General features: G+C 36.5%; 1 protein-coding gene across 3 annotated transcripts in view; it reads left to right on the top strand.

Annotated features, from left to right (window-relative positions):
- MAP4K3 (mitogen-activated protein kinase kinase kinase kinase 3) overlaps window positions 1–24,955 on the top strand; it is a 155,564-nt gene that overhangs the window by 57,348 nt on the left and 73,261 nt on the right. For all 3 annotated transcript variants that reach the window (XR_004326248.1, XM_032497383.1, XM_032497384.1), the window contains exon 3: window positions 15,755–15,845. Coding sequence is in view for 2 of the 3 variants with exons in the window: in XM_032497383.1 (XP_032353274.1) it covers window positions 15,755–15,845 (91 nt within the window). In the remaining variant the exon portion in view is untranslated. The remainder of the gene's footprint in view (window positions 1–15,754; window positions 15,846–24,955) is intronic.

Below are 24,955 nucleotides of genomic sequence, written 5' to 3'. Positions count from 1 at the left end.
TAGTTTCAGACTTTAGAGAAAATAGTGCAGAGAACTTCAATACTTCACCATTTCTTAATACTAATATTTACTACATTTGCTTTATCCTTTCCTACACTGAGACACCCTCTTCCCTTGAATACTTTAGTGTGTATTTCCTTAAAACAATGAAATGTCTTTTCATTGTCTTACCTAACAGTATGATGGTCAAAATCAGGAAATTAATGCTGCTACAATGCTATTATTTAATCCACAGACCTTATTTGTATTTGTCATTTGCCCCAGTAATATCTTTTTAGGCAAAGGAAAATCTAGAATCATGTGTTGCATGCATTTGCCAGATCTCTTCAGTTTCCTTTTATCTGAATGTGTTCTTGAGCCTTTGTTTTGAGTGCTGGATGTATTTATTGCTGCTGAGGCATAGATGCTGTCTTAAGGGATTGAACTAGGACATAGATGTGTGTATGCACACATAAATACCTAGATACCACACACCTCTTCCCTCCCTCACCCCCAATATTTCTGTACAAAACCATGTGGGTTATTCCATACTTATCCCTCCAATCCCAGTCTAACATTACAGGGTTCATTTTCTCTTTCCTTTCCATATGTGTCACTTTATTATCCAACAGGGAGAAACCTGGTTTCTATTATCCATAATATATTTATCTATTTGCTTAGTCCTTGAACATAAGAGTAATTTCAGAATTGTTAGCGTATGCCTCTGAGAAATCAGCTACTAACTGGGGGTCATTTTTTGTTTAGAATTTTATTTACCTGAGGGCTGGGGGCACCTAGTGTTGTGAAATCTGGTTCCCCTCCTTCCTCCCCCTTTCAAAAGTGATTATGTTATTCTTTTGAAGTCTGCTTGGTGTATTAGTTTCTAAGCTGCCATAAGAAAGTACCACAAACTAGGTGGCTTGAAACATCAGAAATTTATTCTCTTACAGTTCTGGCAGCTAGAAGTTGGAAATCAAGGTGTCAGCAGGGTTGGTTCCTTCTGAGAACTCTGAGAAATATGTTTCATGCCTCTCCTCTAGCATCTGGTGATGGCCAGCAATCCTTGGTGGTCTCTGGCTTATCGATGGTTCCAGTGTGCCTCTGCTGTCACACAGCAAGCACCCTGTGACTAAATTTTCCCTTTATATAAGGACATCAGTCATAGAAACCACTGTAAAGGCCCCATCTTAACTTAATACTGCAGAGAAATTATTATTTCCAAATAGGGTCACATTCACAAATACTGGAGGTTAAGACTTCACCATATCTTTTAGGGGGTACAACTCAACCCATGATGCATGGCCAGTTCCTTTGTTTCTGTTTGTATTCATTTTGGGGATGCCTCCCTCATCTTTAATTTTTTTTTTAAGAGTATTTTTCAAGTATGTGAAACTTTAACAAGATTCAGGGACTTGTCATTCTTCTTTTTTATCCTATTCCTACTCATCCCTGGTTGATAACCACTTTATTTGGTCTCCGGTTTTCCATGTTTTGTTGTTTTGTTTTGTTTTACCCAAATGAGCAGACACTTCAGCATTTTCTTATTTTTCTCTTCTTTTCTTTCACAAAAGGTAGCATGCTATATAGATATTCTTTTGAATTTTGCCCCTTTCATTTAACAGTATGTCTGGGAAATCATTCCACATTAGTTGCTAAATATCTTTTCTCATTCTGCATAGTACTCCATCATATGGAGTATACCATAGTTAGTCACTATACTATGTGTGAGCATTTAGGTGGATTCAGATATGTTGCATTTACAAATAATGCTGTTTATAAAATTTGTATTATCCATATTGAGAAATGCTACTACATGGATGAACTCAGAAACATTTATGCTAAATGAAAGAAGTCAGACACAATAGGTCAAATATTGTATAGTTCCATTTCTATGAAATATACAGCATAAGTAAGTCTATAGAGACAGAAAGCAGATTTGTGGTTGCCAGAAGTTGAGGGGAGAGGGGAATTAGGTATGAGGTCTCTTTTGGGGGGTGATAAAAATGTTTTGGAACTAGATAGAGGTAATGGTGACACAACATTGTGAATGTACTAAATGCACTGAATTGTACACTTTGTTTTATAGGTTTCACCTCAATAAAAACTATGTATTATCCATATAATTAAAATAGCCTCTTAATTGCTTTTTCTCATTGGTGTTGGTGCTCTTGACATTTCAGCCATGGGATAGTGCACCTTCAGATACTTCCCCAAAAGAACAAACCCTGAAGTTTACCATTTTAATGACAGTTTGTATGAAGTATATATTTTCTGTTCACACCTTTTTTTGGTCTCCCCATCAGACTTCAATTTTCTTTACCTCCTCTGTTTTTCATTTTGCAGAGTTATGTTTTGTTTTTCTGTTACATTGGAGAAAGTTAAAGTCTAATGATGCTGGAGCTAAAGTAGCTATGTGGGAAAATAGGGGCATGATCTAGGAAGGGAGTGGGTCATAAAGGATGGAAGCTAGGAGAATACTTAGGGCCGTGTTGTATACCATGATACTTTCTGTTCCATGTCAAAACATTTAGAGCTGTGGGTCATAGAAGGTTATTAGAAAGAAGACTAATACTTAGTCTATATTTTAAAAGATAACTGGCAGTAATGTGGCAAATGTACTGAAATTTAACTGGAAGACCAGTTAAGAGGTATATTGAGAAGGGTATTGGGTTCAGATATTTGCTTTAACAAAGAAAACCAAAATAAAGTGAGCTAAACAAGATAGACATTTCTTTCTCTCTCATGTAACAGTTCTGGGGTGAGCCCAAGGTGTAGTTCAGTTCTGTTCCATGAGGTCATTCAAGAATGCATGTTCCTTCCATTTTATGCCATCACTTGGTAGAGTGCTCATTCATCTGTTTATGTGAAGCTAGGTCACTGATGTGTCCATCTTTAGCTTGCCAGAAGAGAGAGAGGTGTTTGTTTTGTTTTGTTTTTAATTGAAGTGTAGTTGATTTACAGTGCTGTGTTAGTTTCTGGACAGCATGGTGATTGAAATATACATACATATATTCTTTTTCACTATAGGTTAATACAAGCTATTGAATATAGTTCCCTGTGCTATATAGGAGGTCCTTTTTATCTGTTTTGTATATAGTAATTTGTATCTACTAATCCCAGACTCCTAATTTATCCCTTACCTCCCTCTCTTCCCTCTTTGGTAATCATAAGTTTGTTTATAGAGACAAGTATTTTAAGGCAAGCAGTTTTTCTTTTAAGGAAGTGAGGTTGAAAGCTACACACCAATTTTGCTCATCTTTTGTTGCCAGAATCTAAGTTACATGGGCACACAGATGCAAGAGAGGTTAGGAAATGTGGTCTTTAGCTACATGGCCAAGAAGGAAAGAGTGGCTGTTGGAGGCACACGTGGTAGTCTACCCCAAGAGGTGATTTGAGTGTTGTTATGAGGATTTGAGCCAAGGTAGTTGTAGTAGGGCTGGAATTGAGAGGCATTTAGGAGGTAGACCGAAGAGAGAGAATGTATTTCCATTCATTTGAGACATGTTATGAGGTGTTTAGAGATTGTGTAGATACGTACAGTTGTCAGTTTGCAGGTTTGGAGCTCAGTGGAGAGGTCTTGGCTGGAGGCATGGATTTGGAAATCATTGGTTTTTGGTAGCAGTTGCAGTTGGAGAATTTCAAAACAAAAGAGGAGGTCAGTAGGATCAAATGCTGCTGAAATTCAAGTAGAATGAGAATTGTTAAGAGGCTTTTGATTTGGCTCTTAGAATGACATGGACCTTTGCAAGAGTAATTTCAGCAGAGTCATGGGATGACAGATTGTAGTGGGTTGAGGAATGAATGGAAGTTATGAAAAAGAAACAAAGCTCAGACTATTACTCGAAGAAATTTGACTGTGAAAACAAGTAGGGGGACTGGTTTAATATGGGAGACACAGCGTAAAGGGCAGGTTTTTTTAACTTTTAAGTCTACCCAAGAAATAGAAATAAAAGCAAGAATAAACAAAGGGGACCTCATTAAACTTAAAAGCTTTTGCACAGCAAAGGAAACCATAAGCAAAACAAAATGACAACCTATGGAATGGGAGAAAATTTTTGCAAAAGTTGAAACTGACAAAGACTTGATCTCCAGAATATATAAGCAGAAAGAGGCTGGAGGAGTAACTCTCCCAGACTTCAGACAATACTATAGAGCTACAGTCATCAAGACAGCATGGTATTGGTACAAAAACAGACATATAGACCAATGGAACAGAATAGAGAGCCCAGAAATGAACCCACAAACTTTTGGTCAACTAATCTTCGACAGAGGAGGCAAGAATATACAATGGAACAAAGACAGTCTCTTCAGCAAATGGTGTTGGGAAAACTGGACAGCAGCATGTAAAACAATGAAGCTAGAACACTCCCTTACACCATATACAAAAATCAACTCAAAATGGATCAAAGAGTTAAACATAAGACAAGATACAATAAACCTCCTAGAGGAAAACATAGGCAAAACATTATCTGACATACATTTCAAAAATTTTCTCCTAGAAGAAATAAAAGCAAGAATAAACAAATGAGACCTAATGAAACTTACAAGCTTCTGCACAGCAAAGGAAACCAGAAGTAAAACAAGAAGACAACCTATGGAATGGGAGAAAATTTTTGCAAATGAAACCGACAAAGGCTTGATCTCCAGAATATATAAGCAGCTCATACGACTCAATAAGAAAAAAATAAACAACCCAATCCAAAAATGGGCAGAAGATCTAAACAAGCAATTCTCCAAGGAAGACATACAAATGATCAAAAGGCACATGAAAAAATGCTCGATATCACTAATTATCAGAGAAATGCAAATCAAAACTACAGTGAGGTATCACCTCACACCAGTCAGAATGGCCATCATTCAAAAATCCACAAATGACAAATGCTGGAGAGGCTGTGGAAGAAAGGGGAACCCTCCTACACTGCTGGTGGGAATGCAGTTTGGTGCAGCCACTATGGAAAACAGTGTGGAGATTCCTCAAAAGACTAGGAATAGACTTACCATATGACCCAGGAATCCCACTCCTGGGCTTGTTTCCAGAAGGAAATCTACTTCAGGATGACACCTGCACCCCAGTGTTCATAGAAGCACTATTTACAATAGCCAAAACATGGAAACAGCCTAAATGTCCATCAACAGGTGACTGGATAAAGAAGAGGTGGTATATTTATACAATGGAATACTACTCAGCCATAAAAACTGACAACATAATGCCATTTGCAGCAACATGGATGCTCCTGGAGAATGTCATTCTAAGTGAAGTAAGCCAGAAAGAGAAATAAAAATACCATATGAGATCGCTCATATGTGGAATCTAAAAAACAAAAACAAGCAAACAAACAAACAAAAACAAAGCGTAAATACAGGACAGAAATAGACTCATAGACAGAGAATACAGACTTGTGGTTGCCAGGGGGGCGGAGGGTGGGAAGGGATAGACTGGGATTTCAGAATTGTAGAATGGATAAACAAGATTATACTGTATAGCACAGGGAAATATACATGAAATGTTATGGTAGCTCACAGAGAAAAAATTTGACAATGAGTGTGTATGTGTCCATGTATGACTGAAAAATTGTGCTGAACACTGGAATTTGACACAACATTGTAAAATGATTATAAATCAATAAAAAATGTTTAAAAAAATTAAAAAGCAAAACAAACAAAAAACAACAAGATCCTATTGTATACCACAGGGAAGAATATTCAATACCTTGCAAAAAAAAAAAAAAAAAGACTAGGAATAGACTTACCATATGACCCAGTAATCCCACCCCTGGGCATATATCCAGAAGGAACCCTAATTCAGAAAGACACCAGCACCCCAATGTTCATAGCAGCAATATTTACAATAGCCAAGTCATGGAAACAGCCTAAATGTCCATTGACAGATGACTGGATAAAGAAGATGTGGTATATTTATACAGTGGAATACTATTCAGTCATTAAAATGACAACATAATGCCATTTGCAGCAACATGGATGTCCCTGGAGAATGTGATTCTAAATGAAGTAAGCCAGAAAAAGAAAGAAAAATACCATACGATACCACTCATATGTGGAATCCAAAAAAAAAAAAGACAAATAAATACAAAACAGAAACAGATTCATAGACATAGAATACTAGCTTGTGGTTGCCAGCGGGGAATGGGGTAGGAAGGGACGGACTGGGAGTTCGATATCTGTAGATACTGACAGATATATATAAAATAGATAAACAAGTTTATGCTGCATAGCACAGGGAAATATATACAAGATCTTGTGGTAGCTCATGGTGAAAAAGAATGAAAATGAATGTATGTATATTCATGTATGACTGAAAAATTGTGCTGTACACCGGAAATTGATACACCATTGTAAACTGACTACAACTCAATAAAATTTAAAAAAGAAAAAATAATAAAGTCTGAACTTGTTTGTAGGCTATAAGGCAAACGTGAGTGGTAATAGGGAGAAGAAAGGCATCAAAAATAATACAGATGATGGAGCAAGGCTCTGAGGGGGGTTTGGAAGGAGCTAGGATCAGGAGGTGCCTCTTGAAAGAAAGTACCTCTGTTGGGGATCACATATTTGTAGGGCCAAGAGTGGGCACAAATATACATTAGCTTTAGTAAAGGTTGAGGAGAAGGTAATGAAAAATCTTAACAACAGGGCCTCCATTTTCTCAGATGTAAGAAGCTAGGTCCTTAGCTGAGAATGAAGTGGGGATGGGTAGGTGTTATATCTGAAGGGTAATGGAAATGACTGTTGTTTTAAGAGCCATTGTAGAGAACAGAAGGAACTGGTTAACAGTGATGGGACTGTTGTGTAGTGTTATATGCCTAATTGAAGTTAGACATAAACCATTTTTATTCTGCTCATTAACGTAGCTATGCTACTGTTCAAGAGCTGTCAATAGAACATCACCTAAAAACAATGTCATCAATTTTCACCTATTGAAAGAGCTTTTCTCAAGAAATTCAAGTTACAGAGAAATTGGTGTTAAGGGAACTAGACAAGATAATACTCCAGGGCAGGCAAACTTGTATCTATTTTAAAAACTGTTTGTTAGTGAATTTCCTATTCTGTTATGTTAATTATGCACCCATGTTACCAGAGTCTCAGAGGATAACAAGCTTATATTCATAAATTTATCTTCAGCCTTACTCATAAAGTGGGTAAAAAAAAAAAAATCTGAGCAACCCTAAGACAGATGTTTAATGAGACAGAAGTACTTTTATGGAAAAGAGAAAAGTAGTGCCCAGATATGTCACTTCATAATCTCATCCTCCTGATGGGTCTTCTTGACTCCAAATGTGTAATGCAACCAATGATTTCTGGTATTTTACTTGAAATGCTGCTAATACAAATTTAACATTTATTACACTCTCATAATGTACCAGTTTCCATTTAAGACTTGGTTCTAACAAAGCTTACATTTTCTTGATGTTTTATAAATTACACTGTAGTCCCAGATGTCTTCACATTGAAATATTAACCTATGCTTGCTACCTTTGTATTTTTTATGATAGCCATTCTAACAGGTATGAGGTGATTTCTCCCTGTAGTTTGATTTGCATTTCGCTGATGATTAATGATGTTGAGCACCTTCTCATACACCTGTTGGCCATTTGTATGTCTTCCTTAGAAAAATGTCTGTTTGGTTCCTCTGCCTACTTTAAAATCAAATTGTTTGGGGTTTTGTTGCTGTTAATTTCTGTGAGTTTTTAATGTTTTTTGGATATTAACTCCTTATCAGGTGTATGATTTTCAGGTATTTTTTTCCCATTATGTTGAGTGCCTTTTCATTTTCTTGGTGATGCAGAAGCTTGTTAGTTTTTTATCATACAAAAGACAATGCATAAATGTTGGTGAGGATGTGGAGAGAAAGGAACCCTTGTGCACTGTTAGTGGGAATGTAAACTAGTATAGCCACTATAGAAGACAGTATAAAGATTCCTTAAAAAATTAAAAATAAAATTGCCATATGATCCAGCAATCCAGACTTCTGAGTATATATCCAAAGGATATGAAAGAATATCGAAGTGATACGTGTACTCCCATAGTCATTGTAGGATTATTCCCAATAGCCAAGATAGGAAACAGCCTAAGTGTCTGTCTGTGGATAAGTGGATAAAGAAGATATGGTGTGTGTGTGTGTGTGTGTGTGTGTGTGTGTGTGTGTGTGTATACACACGAATATTATTCAACCAAGAGGGAAAACGAAACCCTACCATTTGCAACAACATGAATAGGCCTTAAGGGCATTATGGCAAGTGAGATAAACTAGCACGTTAAATGAGTAAATGAACCTCACTGGGGCACTCCCCAGTGTTCCTCAAAACCAGTATGTCTGCCCAAATTGGATATCTTTCTTAGAGAAATTGCTGCATAATAAACAAACCAAAAGATAAATCAGCAAATAAAGTCTTTTCTGAAGAGCGTAATGTATAATCAGTTTAATTAGCAAGCAATTCTTCACACACTGACATAAAATGGAGACAGGAATCTCAACTAACTGAGAAAGTAAAAATCTGGCCATTTATCGGGCTGGAATAACAGACAGATAAAACCTCAAACATAACAGGAAACAGTGTTTCTCCCAAGAGTGGGAGAACTGTGTAGTATCATAACAAACTGTCTTTGAGTGACTGTAGCTTGCTTATTCACTGAACAACCTTGTTCTTGAAAACCAGACTATTGGAAACTTGACTTGTGTGTAATTATATCAGCACGAATAAAGCATCCCACTCTTGCCTGGAGAATCTAAGTCTTTTTGACATAGAGTAGCAGTCTTGATTTATAACTGAGACACACAGCTTCGGATAAGGGGTTTCTGGACACAGCATCCACATCTGTCTTAACCTTATAGTTGCTAAGGAAAGAGAACCTTGGTTCAGGTTGCAGTACATTTCTGAAGTGGACCCCTTTACACATAGCTCTGCTTTGCTCTAAGCCTATCAAAACACTGCTTCATGTAAATTTCTTGTAGATGCCACTCTTTGCCAAATCTTACAACTCTCTTTTCCTTTGTTTTGTGAGATGGCCCAAGTTCCCCCTGGCGTGCAGTCTTCCTTGTTGCAGTGGGTCAGTAAACCTACTTTTGTCAGACTGCAGGCTTCTTCTTGTGGTCCTCGGGCTGCTGAGGCTAACACACTGCCAACTCTTGAGACTTTTAAAAGAAAATTAAAAACAGATCCAGATGAGAACTTGTGGCAGAGCTTGCTAATAGAATAAAACTCACAGACACGTACTTTCAGGCTTCACTTTTAAGTTCTTATAAGGTGTTATCTTTTTTCTCTTTTTGTGTTTTAGAGTCGGAATTTTAGAGCCATAACATGCTTTTTAGGTCATCTATCTAGATAGTTGTTAGATTATTACAACCTTCAAAATTTGGGGCATTAACCTGGTGTTAGGGAAGTATTACTTGAACAATCTCTTAAGCCTAAGTCTTCCATTTCATACGGCTGAAATGTAGGGACAGCGTTTGTAATTTATCCAAGGTCACACATCTTATTTGTAGATCTGATTCCTCTGACTCTTGAGCCATTGTTCTTTAGTTTTTCATGCCAGAAAATAGTATTTAATTAAGGTTACTTGTAAGTACTCACTTGTGGTGTTGTTTACAACAGTAGTTATTAAAGTAGGCTATAAATGCTGACAGATAACACTGATTAATTAGGTAGCAACTCATGGGAGAAACTGTTCTAAATGGGGAAACTCATTCCTTTTCCAACACAATGAAAAATACTCAGAATTGATGAGCAGGGAAAATCATAGGGACAAAATAGGGTATTATGTTTTGTTTCCATGAGAGCAATGTTTATTAAATTGTAAAGCAAAAATTTTACAGTGTGACTAGGTACCAGTGAGACCCCCTTCCACTATTTTTTCATGGATCTCCAAAGTTAAATGTTATCAGTCTTCTTTCCTGTCACCTTTTGACATTAGTTTTTTCTGTCCTGAGGAGTAGGAGAGGTGCTTTCTCCCCCTTTGCCTTGCGTCAGTGACAAGACAGGAGGGAAATGATTTATCTAGTCCTCTTTCTATCTCCCTAGAGAACGTTAATAGATCCCTTACCCTCAGTTGTTTATTCAGTGCTGCTGTGTGTTTACTGTCATCATGAAGAGAGTCATTGTTACATCATTTATGATCATTACTTTTCAAAGGTTAATCATGGACTGCTTTGCCAAAGCAATAAAGGACTATTTAGTATATCTACAATTTCTCCCTCCTTCCCTACCATGTTCAGTGATTTAGCTTCAAAAGTATTTATTTAGTATTCAGTTTACTTAGAACAGAAGATACAAAGACATGGTTCTTGCCTTCAGGGAGCTTGTTACCCAATGTGAAAACTAACCAGAATGCTTGTGTAAGTAGCCTAACTGCAGGGAATCACCTGTTGAGCAAACAGTGTGTTTACAAGTGATGGTGCTGATACTAAGGAATGGTAGTGGCTTTGACTAGAAAGACTTGACCAATTCACAGGTATTTGAATAGGTGGCTTTGACTGTTACGTGTGAAATACTCTATTTAGGGGCTATCTAGGCAAGACTCCATGCGAAAGGACACTAATTGGACAGAGGAACTAAAATATCCTGATTGAGTTGGTGAGTTCCATAGAGGTGGTGAGGTTCATTTCACTTGCGGTAATTTAAAAAGGACCAGTTCTGCCGAGTCTTTAAGGCTGGCTAGAATTTTGCTGGGAGAGTAGGAGAATGGAGAGTATTTCATATGAGGATAATGTGAAAGCAAAGATGTTGTTGACTTACTCTGCCTGTTTGGGAAATGGTAGTTTCATTTAACTAGACTGGTACACTCTGCTTGGGCATAGTAGGAAATAAGACATGAAAAGTAGAGTGATGATAATTGATAGAAAATCGTAAATGCTAGCCCAAAGATTTAGACTTTACCCTACGGATAGTAGGATTTTTTTAAATAGGTTAGTAACATGGTCAGTGTACACAGGACAGATTGGAGAAGAGAGACCCTTGTGGTAAGAAGACATTCCTATTACAACATCCACACTTGAGTAGTATGGAAGGCAGGTACAGGCAGGATTTTAGGGTGACAGAATAGGACTTAAGATGTAATTGACTGGTGACAAGGGATAAGGAAGGGGTACAGTCCGTGTCACCGTTGGAGGCAGGCATATGTCAAAATTGAGTTTATGAGAATAATTTTGCCATACAGTTTTGAATTTAGGGAATGGTAGTTTCATGAGTTTTACTTGGTTGTGGTTTATGCCTATATAGCTTCAAAAACAGCTCAAGAACCACTAGAAAACTTTATTTTAAGATAAGTGTTGTGAGAGAAAACCGGAACATCCACAAACTTGAAGCATCTCAAAATAAGAACTAGCCCTAAACAATACTGTGGTTTTTGTTGGTAAGTCTGGTAAAAATAGAAGTTTTGCCCATGTATTCTTCACTTGGTTTAAAATCTATTCCATGCATTATTTTTCCTTTTTCTGTTATTACTCCAGAAACATTTTTAAACCTATTACAGATCTACTTTACACAGAGAGACTCTAGATATGCTGCCATAATTTTTAATAAGTAGGAAGGATATAATCAAGAGAACTCATACTGGGAGTTCACTTCTGTGTTATGAGTACCTGCCTTATTTTGGATCTTACTTTGGACTTAGATAAATAAACTGTTAAATAGACCAAAATGGTAATGCTGCCTCGCAGCCAATAGTTCTGTTTCGATAGCTTCACCATATTTATCTAACAACAGTGTTTCTATAATTATTTGCTTTATTGGGTTTTTTGGCTTGTTTTTTAAAAAATATGAGTAGATAGTTTATTAATTCAAAGTGCTTATGTTATTGATGAGAAGAGTAGATCTTACAAACTTAGTACAACTGACGGCAGTGAAAATAATTAGGCATACCAGAAAGGCAGCCAGTTGGATATTAATTTAAGATTATTATTTTGTCAAAGAAAAAGTAAAGAATTGTACGAAATGTTGAAAATACAGTGGTTATCAGTTTGTATCTAAAAGGGAAGGAGGTGTTAGGGATTGAATGTTCTGCTGTTGTTTTCAGGGAAAGACCTACCCCTTAACCATTCTCTGTTAGAGGGACAGTCTCTTGTTTGTTAATCCACTAAAACATTTGTGAAGCACCTACTATAGTTCGGACAACTTTTTCATAAATCGATGGTAATAATTCTATCAGTTAAAATAATCAGTTTATCAGTTAATTAATCAGTTAATTATCAGTTTAGGATACTGTTTACTGTAATAACTAAACTAGAACATATCAGTGGAAATTTTATTTCAGCTTTATGTAATAGTTTAGCAGATGAGATGTTCAGCTTTCTTTTGATGACTTGGGGACCCAGACTTAATTTTCTGGGGCCTCACAGTGTCATGTAGCCAGCTGATAGGCAAAGAAATAGTGGGAAAAGGACACATTATTTTTGCTAACATGCCATTGGCGAGAACTGGTCTCTTGGGCACATCACGTTGACTGGGAATTGTTGTCTTTTGGCTGAATAATTGCCTCCCACAAATAACTTCCACAATGTGGAAGGGACAGCATGGATTATTTGTGAATGGCTGGCCGGCTCTGCCACAGTAATAATGTTGATAGGAATTGGGCATTGGTTTCCTGTGGCTGCTGTAGTAAAGTACCACAAACTTAATGCCTTGAAACAGCACAGATTTATTCTCTTAAAGTTCTGGAATTTAGAAGTCCAGAGTTTCATCAGGTCAAGATTAAAGTGTTAGCAAGGCTTCACTTCCTCCTTGTACTCTAAGGGAGAATGTTATTTCCTTGCCTTTTCTAGCTTCTAGAGCTGCATTCCTTGCATTCCTTCATTCTTGGCCTCTTCCTCCATCTTTAAAGCCAGCAGCACAGCATCTTGCTCCTTGCCTCCTTATAGTCAAGTCTCCCTCTGCCTCCTCTTACAAGAACACTTGTAATTACATTTAGGGCCTACCAAGATAATGCAGGATTATCTCCCCATCTCAAGATCCTTAATTTAATCACATTTGCAAACAACCATCCCCTTCGCCCCGCCTACATGGTAACATTCACAGGTTTCAGAGATTAGGGCCTGGATACTTCTGGGGCCATAATTCAGCCCACTGCAGATGGTTAACATTTATTAGATGCTTAATAAGTGTCATGTTTATTCTGAGAATTTTGTATGTAGAAGTTTATATTTTTCTGCCTGTTTACATGGTTTATTCATGATCTACTCTACTTGCAGACTTGCCTGTTTTCCTCAGTTAAGTTTTGTTTTTATTTTTACCATTTTCTGGAAGATACATTCTTCACATTAGTGTCTAAAACTTTCATCAAAAAATCCTAGACTCTCAGAATTGGAAAGAATTTTGAGATTTTCTAGTCTAACCATTCTGCTTTACAGTGTTCAATTAGGTATGTTAGGATTTTTTTTTGGAGGGCAGGTGCTGTTACTTTATTCTTTCAAGTATATTTCTATTGAGCTTTGAAGAATGTCCTTTAAATCTACTATTAGCCTTCTTTGGATTATTAATGTCTCAAACTGCTTTCTTTTTTCCTACCGTTTTTCAGTTACCTTTAAAAATCAAGTTGTGGATTTTTTCCTCACAAAAATATTGAATTTAATAATTTGGCCATTCTCATAATCATGTGGAGATAACATGATAGGACAAAAGGGATGCACTTTGGATCAACAACATTTCATAGAAAAGAGGTAGTTGAAGGCCACTCATAGGTTTTAGTAAAAGCACAGGAGTAGCAAATAAACAGTTGTATAAAACATACTAATAACTAGATGAAATTAAACCAAAAGCAAATGCTCCTGATTTAGAGTTATCATGTATAGGAACTTTGCACTGTCATAGATTCATTCAGGCAGCAGTTCTACTGTTTGCATATTGGGTGCTAGAGGACATAACATTCCAGTGAGGACATAGACTTACAGACATCGAGGTAGTGTCATGAGGGCTAGGATTCATACAAAGATCACTGTAGACATGATGCTTGCAGGTGTGAATAACAGAAACCACAGCTCAAGATGGCTTTTAAATAATATAGGGAGTTTATTGGTCATGTATAAGAATATCTAAAAATTACAGAGGCAGATGAGGCTTCCTGCAGTAGCTCAGCCACTTCATCACATGCCTTCCTCCTTCCCCCGTTTTCCTGTTTCTCCTCGTGCTTTCTGCAGATCAGCTTCATTCTAAAGCTGGCTCCCTTTGAGGTTGGATGGTGACCACTGACAACTTCAGGGCTGCCCCAGGAAGAGAGCTGCTGTCCTCTAACCATCAAACTAAAGTCCTAAAGTTCTCTCTGACTAGAGCAACTTTGATCTCATGTGACCCTTTCACTGGATTGGGGAAAAGTATAATTAAGAAGCAAGTGAAAAAAGCAAAATTTAGAACTTTCAAAGTATTTAGTATATCCCTGAAAAATGATATTAGTCTCATTATGGCTTTATTATTTCTACCTTGGAGTTTTCTTAATATACTGAAAATCAGCAATTCTTACTGGTGGGATGTGAACCCAGAAGAGGATCCTAGTTTAATGATTTTCTTTTGAAATTTTGGAGGCATAAAAATGTCCTATTCTCCCTTTGGAGATCTTTGATTTTGTACTTATTTCATTGCAGAAAATAAGAATCTGACATACTGTCTCTTCTCCATTACTTCTTCTCTTGTAACTGGGATAGTAAGGTGGGTTTTGATCTTGAATTCAAATGGTTCTTGGTTAGGCTATTTCATGCCTCAGTTACATTTACAGTAGGAACATACCAAGGCCAGAAATGTCAGAGCTTGCCATAACAGCCTCTTATTTATGATTTGAGATTTATTTTGGAAAATCTTCTTTACTTTGCCACTAATGTACATTTAATCAGGCTATTCATAGTATACAATGCTTTAAAAAACTGAACTAGATACAAAGCTACTTTGATTTAAGTGTAAACACTTCCATGTGTTCTATTTCTGCATAGTCTCTGGTTTACCACATTTGCATTCATGCACTTCTGTTTCTCTCTATGACAAGTGTTCATTCAAGAGCCATAGCATGTGATAGTGCTATAGGATTGCCAGATCTTATCTTGAAGGATTTGGGCAGAGAGGAGTAAAATGAGAGAGATTATTTGCTAATAGTCTGACCAGGCTTAAATACAATCCCATTCTGTATTCCAGCATAGCTGGAACAAGGCACTCAAATACAGGATAGGCCTGGGTATGTGGGCCATCTGGTAACCCAGTGCTGGTAGAGAACAGGCTTGTCAGCTCTACAAAGAGAACTGTTGAGGTACATTTGATATTCTTGGTCTATAAGGGTTCCTGCCCTAACTTAAAAAAGAATTACTTCTTTGTGCAAAATTATACTAAATATTATCTAGTAATAAAGTAAAACATGCATGTTTTCTAGTGAATTATATGATGATTATGTCCAAGGCATAATAGTAGTAAAAGCAAGTGCTTACCTAGTGCTTACTCTGTGTCGGATGACGTTCTAAGCGTTTTATATACATTAGCCCATTTAACCCTTCCAACAGCCCTGTGAGATGGGTTATTATTATTTTTATCCCCATTTTACAGAGGCAGAAATTGGCACAAAGAGGTCAGGCAGCTTGCCCAAGTTCACACAACTTAATAGGACAAAGTTGGGATTTGAAATCCACATAGTCTGGGAATAGAGTTTATGCTTTTAATCACTGAACTTTCTGTCAGGCAAGGACTGAAATTGTCATTAAAAGTAATATCAACATTATTTATTATGTTTTGAAACAAATTGACATTTTGAAGTTGACCTCCTAAATACTCAACATGCTTATTTTTTATTCTAGGAGAAGACTTTGCAGTTGTGCAGCAAGAAATTATTATGATGAAAGACTGTAAACACCCAAATATTGTTGCTTATTTTGGAAGCTATCTCAGGTACATTGTTTGTTTCCCTTATGAAAATGAGTAATGATTTCCATCACCTAATTCACTTAACAAAATAAAGTTAGCTCTAATACCATGTTTCGTAGTTTTCTTCATGCTTTGAAGGTATTTTCATACGAGTGGAATTTTTGTTTATGACCTCTTTATGTTAATTCTGTAACCAGTATCACAGCCTGTGATTTGTCTGTCATACCCTTGGGAATTCTGGATGTGGTTTCAGTGAGGAAGCTGGCTAGTAAAAACTGACTTTCATGGTTAGTCTTCCTGTGGTAGACTAGAGATCTAAATATGCCATTCTGTTGCCCCTTTCTCCTAGACTTGGGTGAATTTAGGAAGTATATCTGCTGTTTTTATTAGAACCTTTTTTTCTTTTGTGCTTCCAGCCTCAGAGTATTGCATCATCCCTTTCCTTCATTTGGTCCAAAGGACTAGAAACTATAATTATTGCACTAACATCTTATTTTCCCAGATCCTAAAGTGAACTTAGAAAGACTGAATTTGCCGCCTCTTGTTTTGGTTTGGCAGGACCAAGCCAAGTTCCCCAGGTCATATTCCCCAGGCGAATGACCTCAGGGTCAAATCTTGTGTTTCCATTCAATTATGAGTTGAACACTGTGAACTTGTTATTTTTGAGGTTCCTTCTATAGGAGGAGAATTGGAGAATGTTTTCTTATGTATGTAAATACTGCTCTGTTTGTTTCCCAACAAAATGACCCTACTTAGACTCATTTGGGAGAAGCATTATAAAATTTTCTTCCCCCAAAGGCAAACAGGTCTTTTTTAAAAGAGTTTTTGTGTTTCCTCAGGGACATTGAACTGAGTATTTCTCAAACATGATCAGGATCTTCTAGAAGTATGGGACTATGCAAAGCCTAATGTTAAAAAAGAATATTCAAAATATAATCAGTATAGCCCCATCCATTTACATAGCAGCCTTGGTGTGATGAAATGAGCATAGTCTTTTTGCCACAGAGACAATAGTGTAGTTGGTAGTTTAGAGCTTGGGTTCTGGAGTTGGATTGTTCAAGTTGGTTGAGTCCTGACTCCATCACTTACTAACTTTGTGACTTACAGCAAATTACTTAACCACTAACCACTCTGTGCCTCCATTTCCTCATCTGTAAAATGAGGATAATAATAATAGATACATGATGTGATAGCTATAAGGGTAATGGGTAAATACAAGTAAAGTGTTAAGAAGAGTGATTAGAACATAATAAATTCTCTGTAAATGTTAATTACTATTACTATGATTATTATTACTGCTCAGCTATTTTTCTTTTAATACAGTCAGGTTAGTACCATATTCAATCTTTTCAACAACACTGTTAGCAGTATTACTCTATGGTAAATATTATTTCCATTTTACAAATAAGGTGTTTGAGAGAGTTTCACATCAAGTATTTACAGTCTCATTTCAAGTTATTAACAGAGGAGGGTCCTAGTTCCTTCTGTGATGTTGCACTCATGGATCACATGACTTTTGACTTGGCCTTTCTACTTCCTTACTAAAAGAGCTGACCAAATAAACTTCCAGCACCTCACCACCCCCTACCCCACACCTTCCAAAAAAAAAGAAACTAATGCTTAACTAAACTGGACATTAGACTTTCTGGGTTACTTAGGCAAAAGCCTTCCCACACAGGTTAGGCAGCAAAACATTTGATCTTGTTACTGGAATGTAGAATTCCTTTTGGGTTTGTATCCATTTTTGTTGAGACTTGAGGCAAAATAGCACATCTCTGTAGTAACTATACTCTTGAAGCTTAACTTTTAGACATGCTACGAGAGAGCCAATTTGAGGTTATGCCTAACAAGAATTGTACTTACCCATTTCCTGAAATCTAAAAATATTCTGATTATATTTTGAATATCCTTTTTTTAAAGTGAACTTTTTAAATCGAAGCATAGTATATATATATAGAAAAGTATACAGATTTCTGTTTTGTGTATAACTTGATGGATTTCTTTAGCGTGTACCTTTATTTTAATCCAAATATAAGAATATAAAGAGCAAAATTGCCCAGAAACCATAGTGAAACAGACAAAATTAGAGTCTCTTTTTTTTTTTTTTTTTTTTTTTTGCCCAGTAGAGCTGTGTGTGTTTGGAGTTTTATGATCTAACCTAGGAATACTAGTTTAAATAGATGATTTTATTCTGTAATTGATGCAAGTGATATGAAAGCAAACAGTAGTATACTACAGAACAGCAACTCATCCTCTCTTTCTCTAGCTCTTTTCTTTTATAAAATGTCTTCCCTGATTCCCTAATTAAGGTCCAGACTTAGCCATATTTGAAGTAGGGGTTAATGAGTAGCTTTGTGGGTTGTTGGAGCTGGAAGGGGCTCAGAGGTCTTGTCACTTAGCCCACTCTTTTGTACTGATGAGAAAATGGAGTACTGGATAAACGACTTTTTGAGGTTATCTGTCTACTCATTGTTGGCCCTGGGATTTAAACCTCACCAGCAGTCTTTTGGTATGCTGTATTACTTAATCTGGGAAGGGCAGATTTAGTCTCAAAGGGAACATGGCTTCTTGGATTCTTCCTCATTACTCAATGATTTTACATAAGACAAGGAGCTTGTTTGTTAGAACTTGATACAAACCCCCTAAAATATATTCTGTTCTTAGTGACTTTCTTCCTTCTATCTTTTTGCCATTACAGCCTGCTGTATCAAATTTAGACCAAAAAAATTGAGGAAGTTAATGTGGTGTGACCATTAATAAATTTCCCCTCCAGGAAATCAGACTAACCCTGTGAATTTATGGAGTAAATGACCAGCATATAATTAAGTTTAGAAACCTGTACTATAACAAGGTAGCTATGCTCACTTCTCAAAGAAATACTGAGATTGAGCTCCTATAAAACAACACCTAGTATTCTTGATGGTGCCTTCCCTACCTGTTCTTCAATATCATTAAAAGCCTATGTTTATTAATTGCCTAATTACACATACTATGCAGTAAGAACTGGATAGACAAAACTTTTCTCTGAAAGTTTAAAATTTAAATAGTCTTGGTTTGGTGTATACTTTTATCTGTGTATTTCTCTGTGTGTATTTATAAAACAACAGATTTAAATCATCATAGAGCTATTCTTTATTCCTAGTAGAGCTTAACTATTACTTCTTTTAAGCAAAGAATGATTTTAACTTCAGATTTCTTCTAAGCTTTCCTTAGCTTAGTATAACCTTTAACAATAAATTAAGAAAATTAAGTTATTCTTTTCTAGTTTGAACTCTTAAAATTCTGCCTAAATAAAAGAAATGATCCTCAAAAGATAAGCCACTGGAAAATCAGATCCATACAGTAAAAAGAATTCTATTTAGATCAGCTGTTTTAAACTTTTGAAATCAGAGTACTAGTTTAGATGAGCCTAATTTAGCTCAGAATGATAACAAACTTATAAATCATCATCATTTACAAAGTGTTTTTACATTATTTCTTAGGATGTATAGAGTGCTGTATTTGGAGATGTTAAGATAGATAAAACAATCCGTTCCTATAAGGAGCTTATTATTGAATAAAAGAAATAGTCATGAGCAAATAATTGCAGCATAATATGCTAGGTCCAGTAATCTTGATGTGAGGTACAAAGCAGTAAAGAGGGTAGAATATCTGATTTTGTCAAACTAAGGGAATCGAAGAAAGCTCTATGAATGGTGTGATTCCCAAATATTAAATGTTAAAGGATTAGTAAGCATTTACTGTAGTGTGTGTGTGTGTGTGTGTATTTGTAAAATCTTAATTTTTGACAAAGGAAATACATGCATGAAAAAACCATGAAGTGTCCAGGAGACAGCTAATAATCTCATATTAGACCTTAAGGGGAAAGGGTGTAGTTTCAGTGTGTAAGGCTGTGGAGATGTAGGCAAAAAAGGAACCTTTTGTGCCTTATTTAGGACCTGTATGTACCGAGTATACTTGTTGAAAAGTTTTAACATAGAGGTAGTTTATTCTATGAAAGATGGACTTGGGTTATAGGAGATTGAGATAGGAAGTCAGTTAAGTCTATTACAGTACATTTATTACAGTAATCCAAGAAAGAGGTGGTAGTCTCTTGAGTTATATAAAAAGTGGGAGAATTTTTTTTTCTCAATCCAGAGACAGGACTTGCCAGGAAAACCAAAGGATCTTAACTGGAAATGCCTTTTTGAATGCTTACACTATGAAAATTAAAATTACAGTTAAGTCAGTTTAATTTATACCTAGCTACCCTCTTTTTAAAAAAAAAACAACTTAATTTTAGAGTGTGTTAGATTTACATAAAAGTTGCAAAGATCGTGCAGAGAGTTCTCCCAACTTTCCCTAGTATTAACATCTTACATAACCATGGGACATTTGTCAAAACTAGGAAGTTAACATTGGTACAATACTGTTAGCTAAACCGAGATTCTTCATTGGGATTTCACCAGTTTACACTAACATTCCCCTTTGTTTTTAGTTTTTTGTTTACACTGATACAAACCACATTTGCTTCCTTCAAGTGCAGTGGTAGTAGTAGTAGTAGCAGCAGCAGCAGTAGTAGTAGTTGTTGTTGTTGTTGTTGTTGTTGTTGTTGTTGTTGTTGTTATAGCAGTTACTTCAAATGCCTTGTAGGGTGGTTAGCACTGTCCCTGGCTTCCACTAGATGCCAGTAATGGCTCCCCAGTTGTGACCACCAGCAATGTCTCCAGACATTGCCAAATGTTTTTTGAGGGGCACAGTCACCCCCAAGTGAGAACCATTGCTTTAAAATGAAAAAATCGGTGGAACTACCTTATGAAATTCCTCTTTATGCCAGTGTTTTCTATAGAACATTGGCTCTGAGGGATGCTAATATGTGATTTGAAAAAAATGAGTTTATGGAAAAAATAATTTGGGGAAGTAGTGAACCAAACAAAACTAGAGAAATCCTATTTCTTCTTTCTCTTCTTGATCCTCCCTCTCCCCTCTGCTACTTTATCTCTTTCCCCTCCCGCTCTCCCCTTCTGGACTTTCTCCACCTTCCTTCTACTCCTCTTCTCTTCCTCCTCCTTTCCCCACATTTTCGTCTTTCTCCAACACCTCCTCCTTCCCTTTCTTCTTCTATTCTTTCTCTATCCCTCCCCCATGGCAGGATTTCTCAGGGCCCTTAACATACCAGTGGCATCGTTAGTTTCCAGGAGACTATATATAGTATATGACATTTCTAAAACTGATTTAACTGTGCAGTGATTTCTTTTTGGAAGTATACTTTGTATAGGACTGTTGTCCAGTGACCCAGCCTTCGGAAAATATGCTGAATTAGGGGTTTTAGGTATAATTATAGAGAAATAGGTCACCTTGTATCCCCGAAACTCAAGAGCTACCTCTCATTGTTAAAGGGGAAGCAGATCATTGGGTTACATATAACTCTTTGAAATGTAGTAGTTTTTGCATATCTGTTTAAAAATGAACCCAAGACATTTTATGTTTACCTAACATTAATTAAGTTATTCTAAATTAAAACGTCTAGCAGTTATTGAACCTTTAAATTTTCACTTTGACGGTTGAGGTTCAAGTTTAATTGTTTTGCTGAATATGGTGGAGTAGCCATTGGCAAGTGCTGTGGTCAGCAGGATAACCAGCAGTAAAGTACAGGGATCAGGGGACTGCAGTGTGGGCCACGGGTTGGCATCCTGTCCCGGGGGAATAATGATTTGGTATGCTAGTTTCTAGCAGACATTCTAGAGCTGTTTATTCTTGGTGATCATGCTCCCATTTTATTTTACTTTTTAAATAATATTATATTTGGGCAAAATACACAAATAATTATACTTCAGTCAGTGTAGGAAGATTAAAAAATATGTTTTAGAAATGATAAGATTTTTAATTTAATGAAATAATTACTAGAATGTTTGTTCCTATAGCTCTAGTAAACATTGAACTAGAAGATGAAAATAGTGAACTTTTTCCCTGTTAGTTATTTTTCTATTCCTTGTCAGATAGAAAGATAATTTCTAAGAATAAGAAAAAATTATTCCAATGATTTGTTGAGTCAGGGAATTAATAGTGTACACTGAATATTTACCTCAGTGATTAATTTTATTTCAATTAAAAAACTCAGAAACAAAGATTTTATAATTCATTGGCCTGCATAAAATGGGCTGGTTTGATTCAAGCCCTTTCCTGTTAGGCAGATGGCTTGGTAAATGACCAAAAGCAAATGCAGATTTACCATAGCAAGAGACACATTCATGGAACAGATAGAAGTCATTTTTCTAATAGACTCTGAATATTCATGCTTTCTTGACAATACTAGACTTAACTAAATAGAATGTTATAAAGGTAAAGTATTTTAGGCATCTTAACAATAAAGTATTAAATATGTAATTATGATTTTTTAATTTCTCATTCTGTAAGTTGGGAAGTCATTTTACATAGAGTGAGTAGAAAATTGTGTTTTAAGCAAGGTGGGAAAGGTGGGTAGACCAGCTTCAAGTAGAGGATAGTACGTAAGAAAGCAGAGAACTCATTTCCTGCATCCATTTTCTTTACGAAGGAGAATTGTTTTCAAACTGGAATCGTAGGGAAAGCATTATTAAGAAAGAATTGAAGTGCAGATAGGTGAGTAAATAATTATAGAACAGCTAGACATTTTAAATGAATCTAAGTTTTTAAACTTATATAAATTATATTTCATTATTATACAAAAATTTAGCAGAAATGAGCATCATCTTCTATCAGTGAGTGTCTTTTGATAAACAGGCGATGTGTCAGAAGATTAGGGATCAGCGTTGACCAGTTCGCAAAGGAAAGGAAAAGGTGATTTCTAGAAAATACAGACCTTTAAACTTGACATCAGTCATCAGTCCCCAGTAAACATCTAGGATAAATTATTAATCAGATAATTAGTGCTTATAAAAAGGAAGTGATTAGCATAACTTTAGGAAGAAGTTATGTCAAATCAATCCTATCTGTCTTCTACTTTTTTTCTTAAAAAAGAAAAAGTCAATTTTACTTATTTACACGTTCACTGAGTTCCAGGAGCAGTTTAAGGTGCTTCACATAAATACACGACAAGATAAAAAAAAAAAAGTAGAAAACAGCTTACGTTTATTGAGCTTATATTGTAGATCCTTTACTAAGCAGTTTACTTGTTATTTCAGTTTATCCTAGGCTGATCCAAAAACTACCATTCAGCCACTTTTTGTAAGATGTGAGGAGTCTCCGCTGCCTGTTCCTTAAGCACTCGGGGCAGGTATTTTACATGAGAGATTCATGTGTGGCAGATGTGAAAATACTTTAGAGGGGTAGTTCCCAAACATTTTGGTCCTAGAACCCCTTTTATTTTACACTCTTAAAAATTATTGAGTACCCCAAAGAGCTTTTGTTTATGTGGGTTATATTTATTGATATTTACTGTACTAGAAATTAAAACAGAAAAATTTGAAACAATACATTTTCCAGTACCTACCAGAAGGAGGACATCATCATAACACTTCCTGTCACCTCTGGAAAACTCCACTGTATCCTCAAGAGAGACAGTGCAAAGGGCAAATAAATTTTTAGTGTTATGACCTTGCTGACCCCCTCAAAGGATCTCCGAAGCCCCCAGATCACACTTTGAGGACCACTGTTCTAGAGAAAGGATTCAGTCTAGAGAGGTCAGGCAATGGAATCCTTCATTACACATATCAAATTGATTGGTTGATTGACTTGCCAGAGTCATGTCTCAGTTTAAGCAAAGACTCAGGTAATTCTGAGCAATCTACATTGTTAGAGTGACATTCATGTCACTAGTGAAAAAAATATTTCCAACGTTCCTTAAGCTCATTAATAAACTCAGTAGTGCAGGTCAAAATAGTTTGTAAGCAAAGCCCTGTAGTAACTGCCTCTGGAGGGTAGACTCCTGATTAGGGTCTTTTCAACCAACCACTTCTGGAGCATGTGTGTGTTGGGAGGGGTGTGTTTCCAGCTAGAAATATGTGTCACACTGCCTATGCTGAAGTAAAACAGTTGAAGGGCTAATAAGGTGCATATCAGAAACAAAGGGATGTGAGTCAAAACTTTTTTTTAAGAATGATATTTAACAAAGACAGAGTCTTCTGCATAGTTTCAGTGAACCATATATACAAATATGGAACTGGAAAGGAAACTCATCTTACCACTTTTATATAAAAAAAGGTCCAGAGGATTTAGGTAACTTCACACTGCAAACCAGCAGTTGAATGCAGTTGCTAAGATACTGAAGACAGCCTTTAGCCAAGTTAATAAAAAAAAAGTGTTCAAATAAAGAGATAATTGTTAGATTCTCTAGAGGATCTAGATTTCTCCCTGTCAAGCAGTCACCATTTATAAGTGCCTCTGTCATTTTGGATGAGGCCACACATCTGCCAGCCCCAGACATCCATTCTAGAGTTATTCAAACAGGACACTGGGCAGCTAGCTCATACTTTACCATCAGCTGTCATGTCTCAGTTTCATTGGGATGTGGACCACCTGTGAACTTTAGGTCCTGATTTCTTTTTCTGGGCCTCACTATCTTCAGCTTTTGTTACTTTTTTTTACTCTGTACTCTAAAGTTCACTGGCCTTCACACTCCGAGGGCTTGTGTTGCCTTGTTACATGCTGCATGGTCCATCGCATCCAACCAAGTCAGCCCACCTCTCAGGTCTAGTTAATCTCACCACCACTGCCACATGTAGTTCACTGCTGATAACAGCTCCACTTTTTAATGCATTGTTCTTGCAGTACTCAGAATAGTGCTTGATTCTGGGTGCCACATTTTAAGAGACATTGACAAACTAGAGACCATCCAGTTAAAGGTTACTAAACTGAGGAGTCTACAAACCACCATTGTTCTACAGTGTGAGCTCAGCCTTTTCTGGCTTCATTTCCTTCCATTGTCTCTGCAGGTAGCCTGTGTTGTGTTCAACTCACACTAAATCACCCACAATCTCTCAAATGTGGCATCTCCTTTCAAATATTCATTCTTCTGCACAGTCCCTTTCCCTGTCTCTTGGTGGTGAATTCCTACTTTAACCTCAAAAACCAACTCAAATGTTTTTTCCTCCCTTAAACTTTCCCTTGACTTTCCTAGTTTTTTACTTCTGGGTTCCCCCAAAACTTTATACATGCCTGGATTATGCACTAATCAA

Source organism: Camelus ferus, chromosome 15 (assembly GCF_009834535.1).
Source record: "Camelus ferus isolate YT-003-E chromosome 15, BCGSAC_Cfer_1.0, whole genome shotgun sequence".
In the NCBI taxonomy this organism is placed as follows: Eukaryota; Metazoa; Chordata; class Mammalia; order Artiodactyla; family Camelidae; genus Camelus; species Camelus ferus.
Note: the sequence above shows the minus strand (reverse complement) of the source record. Positions and strands in the feature narration are given on the sequence as shown.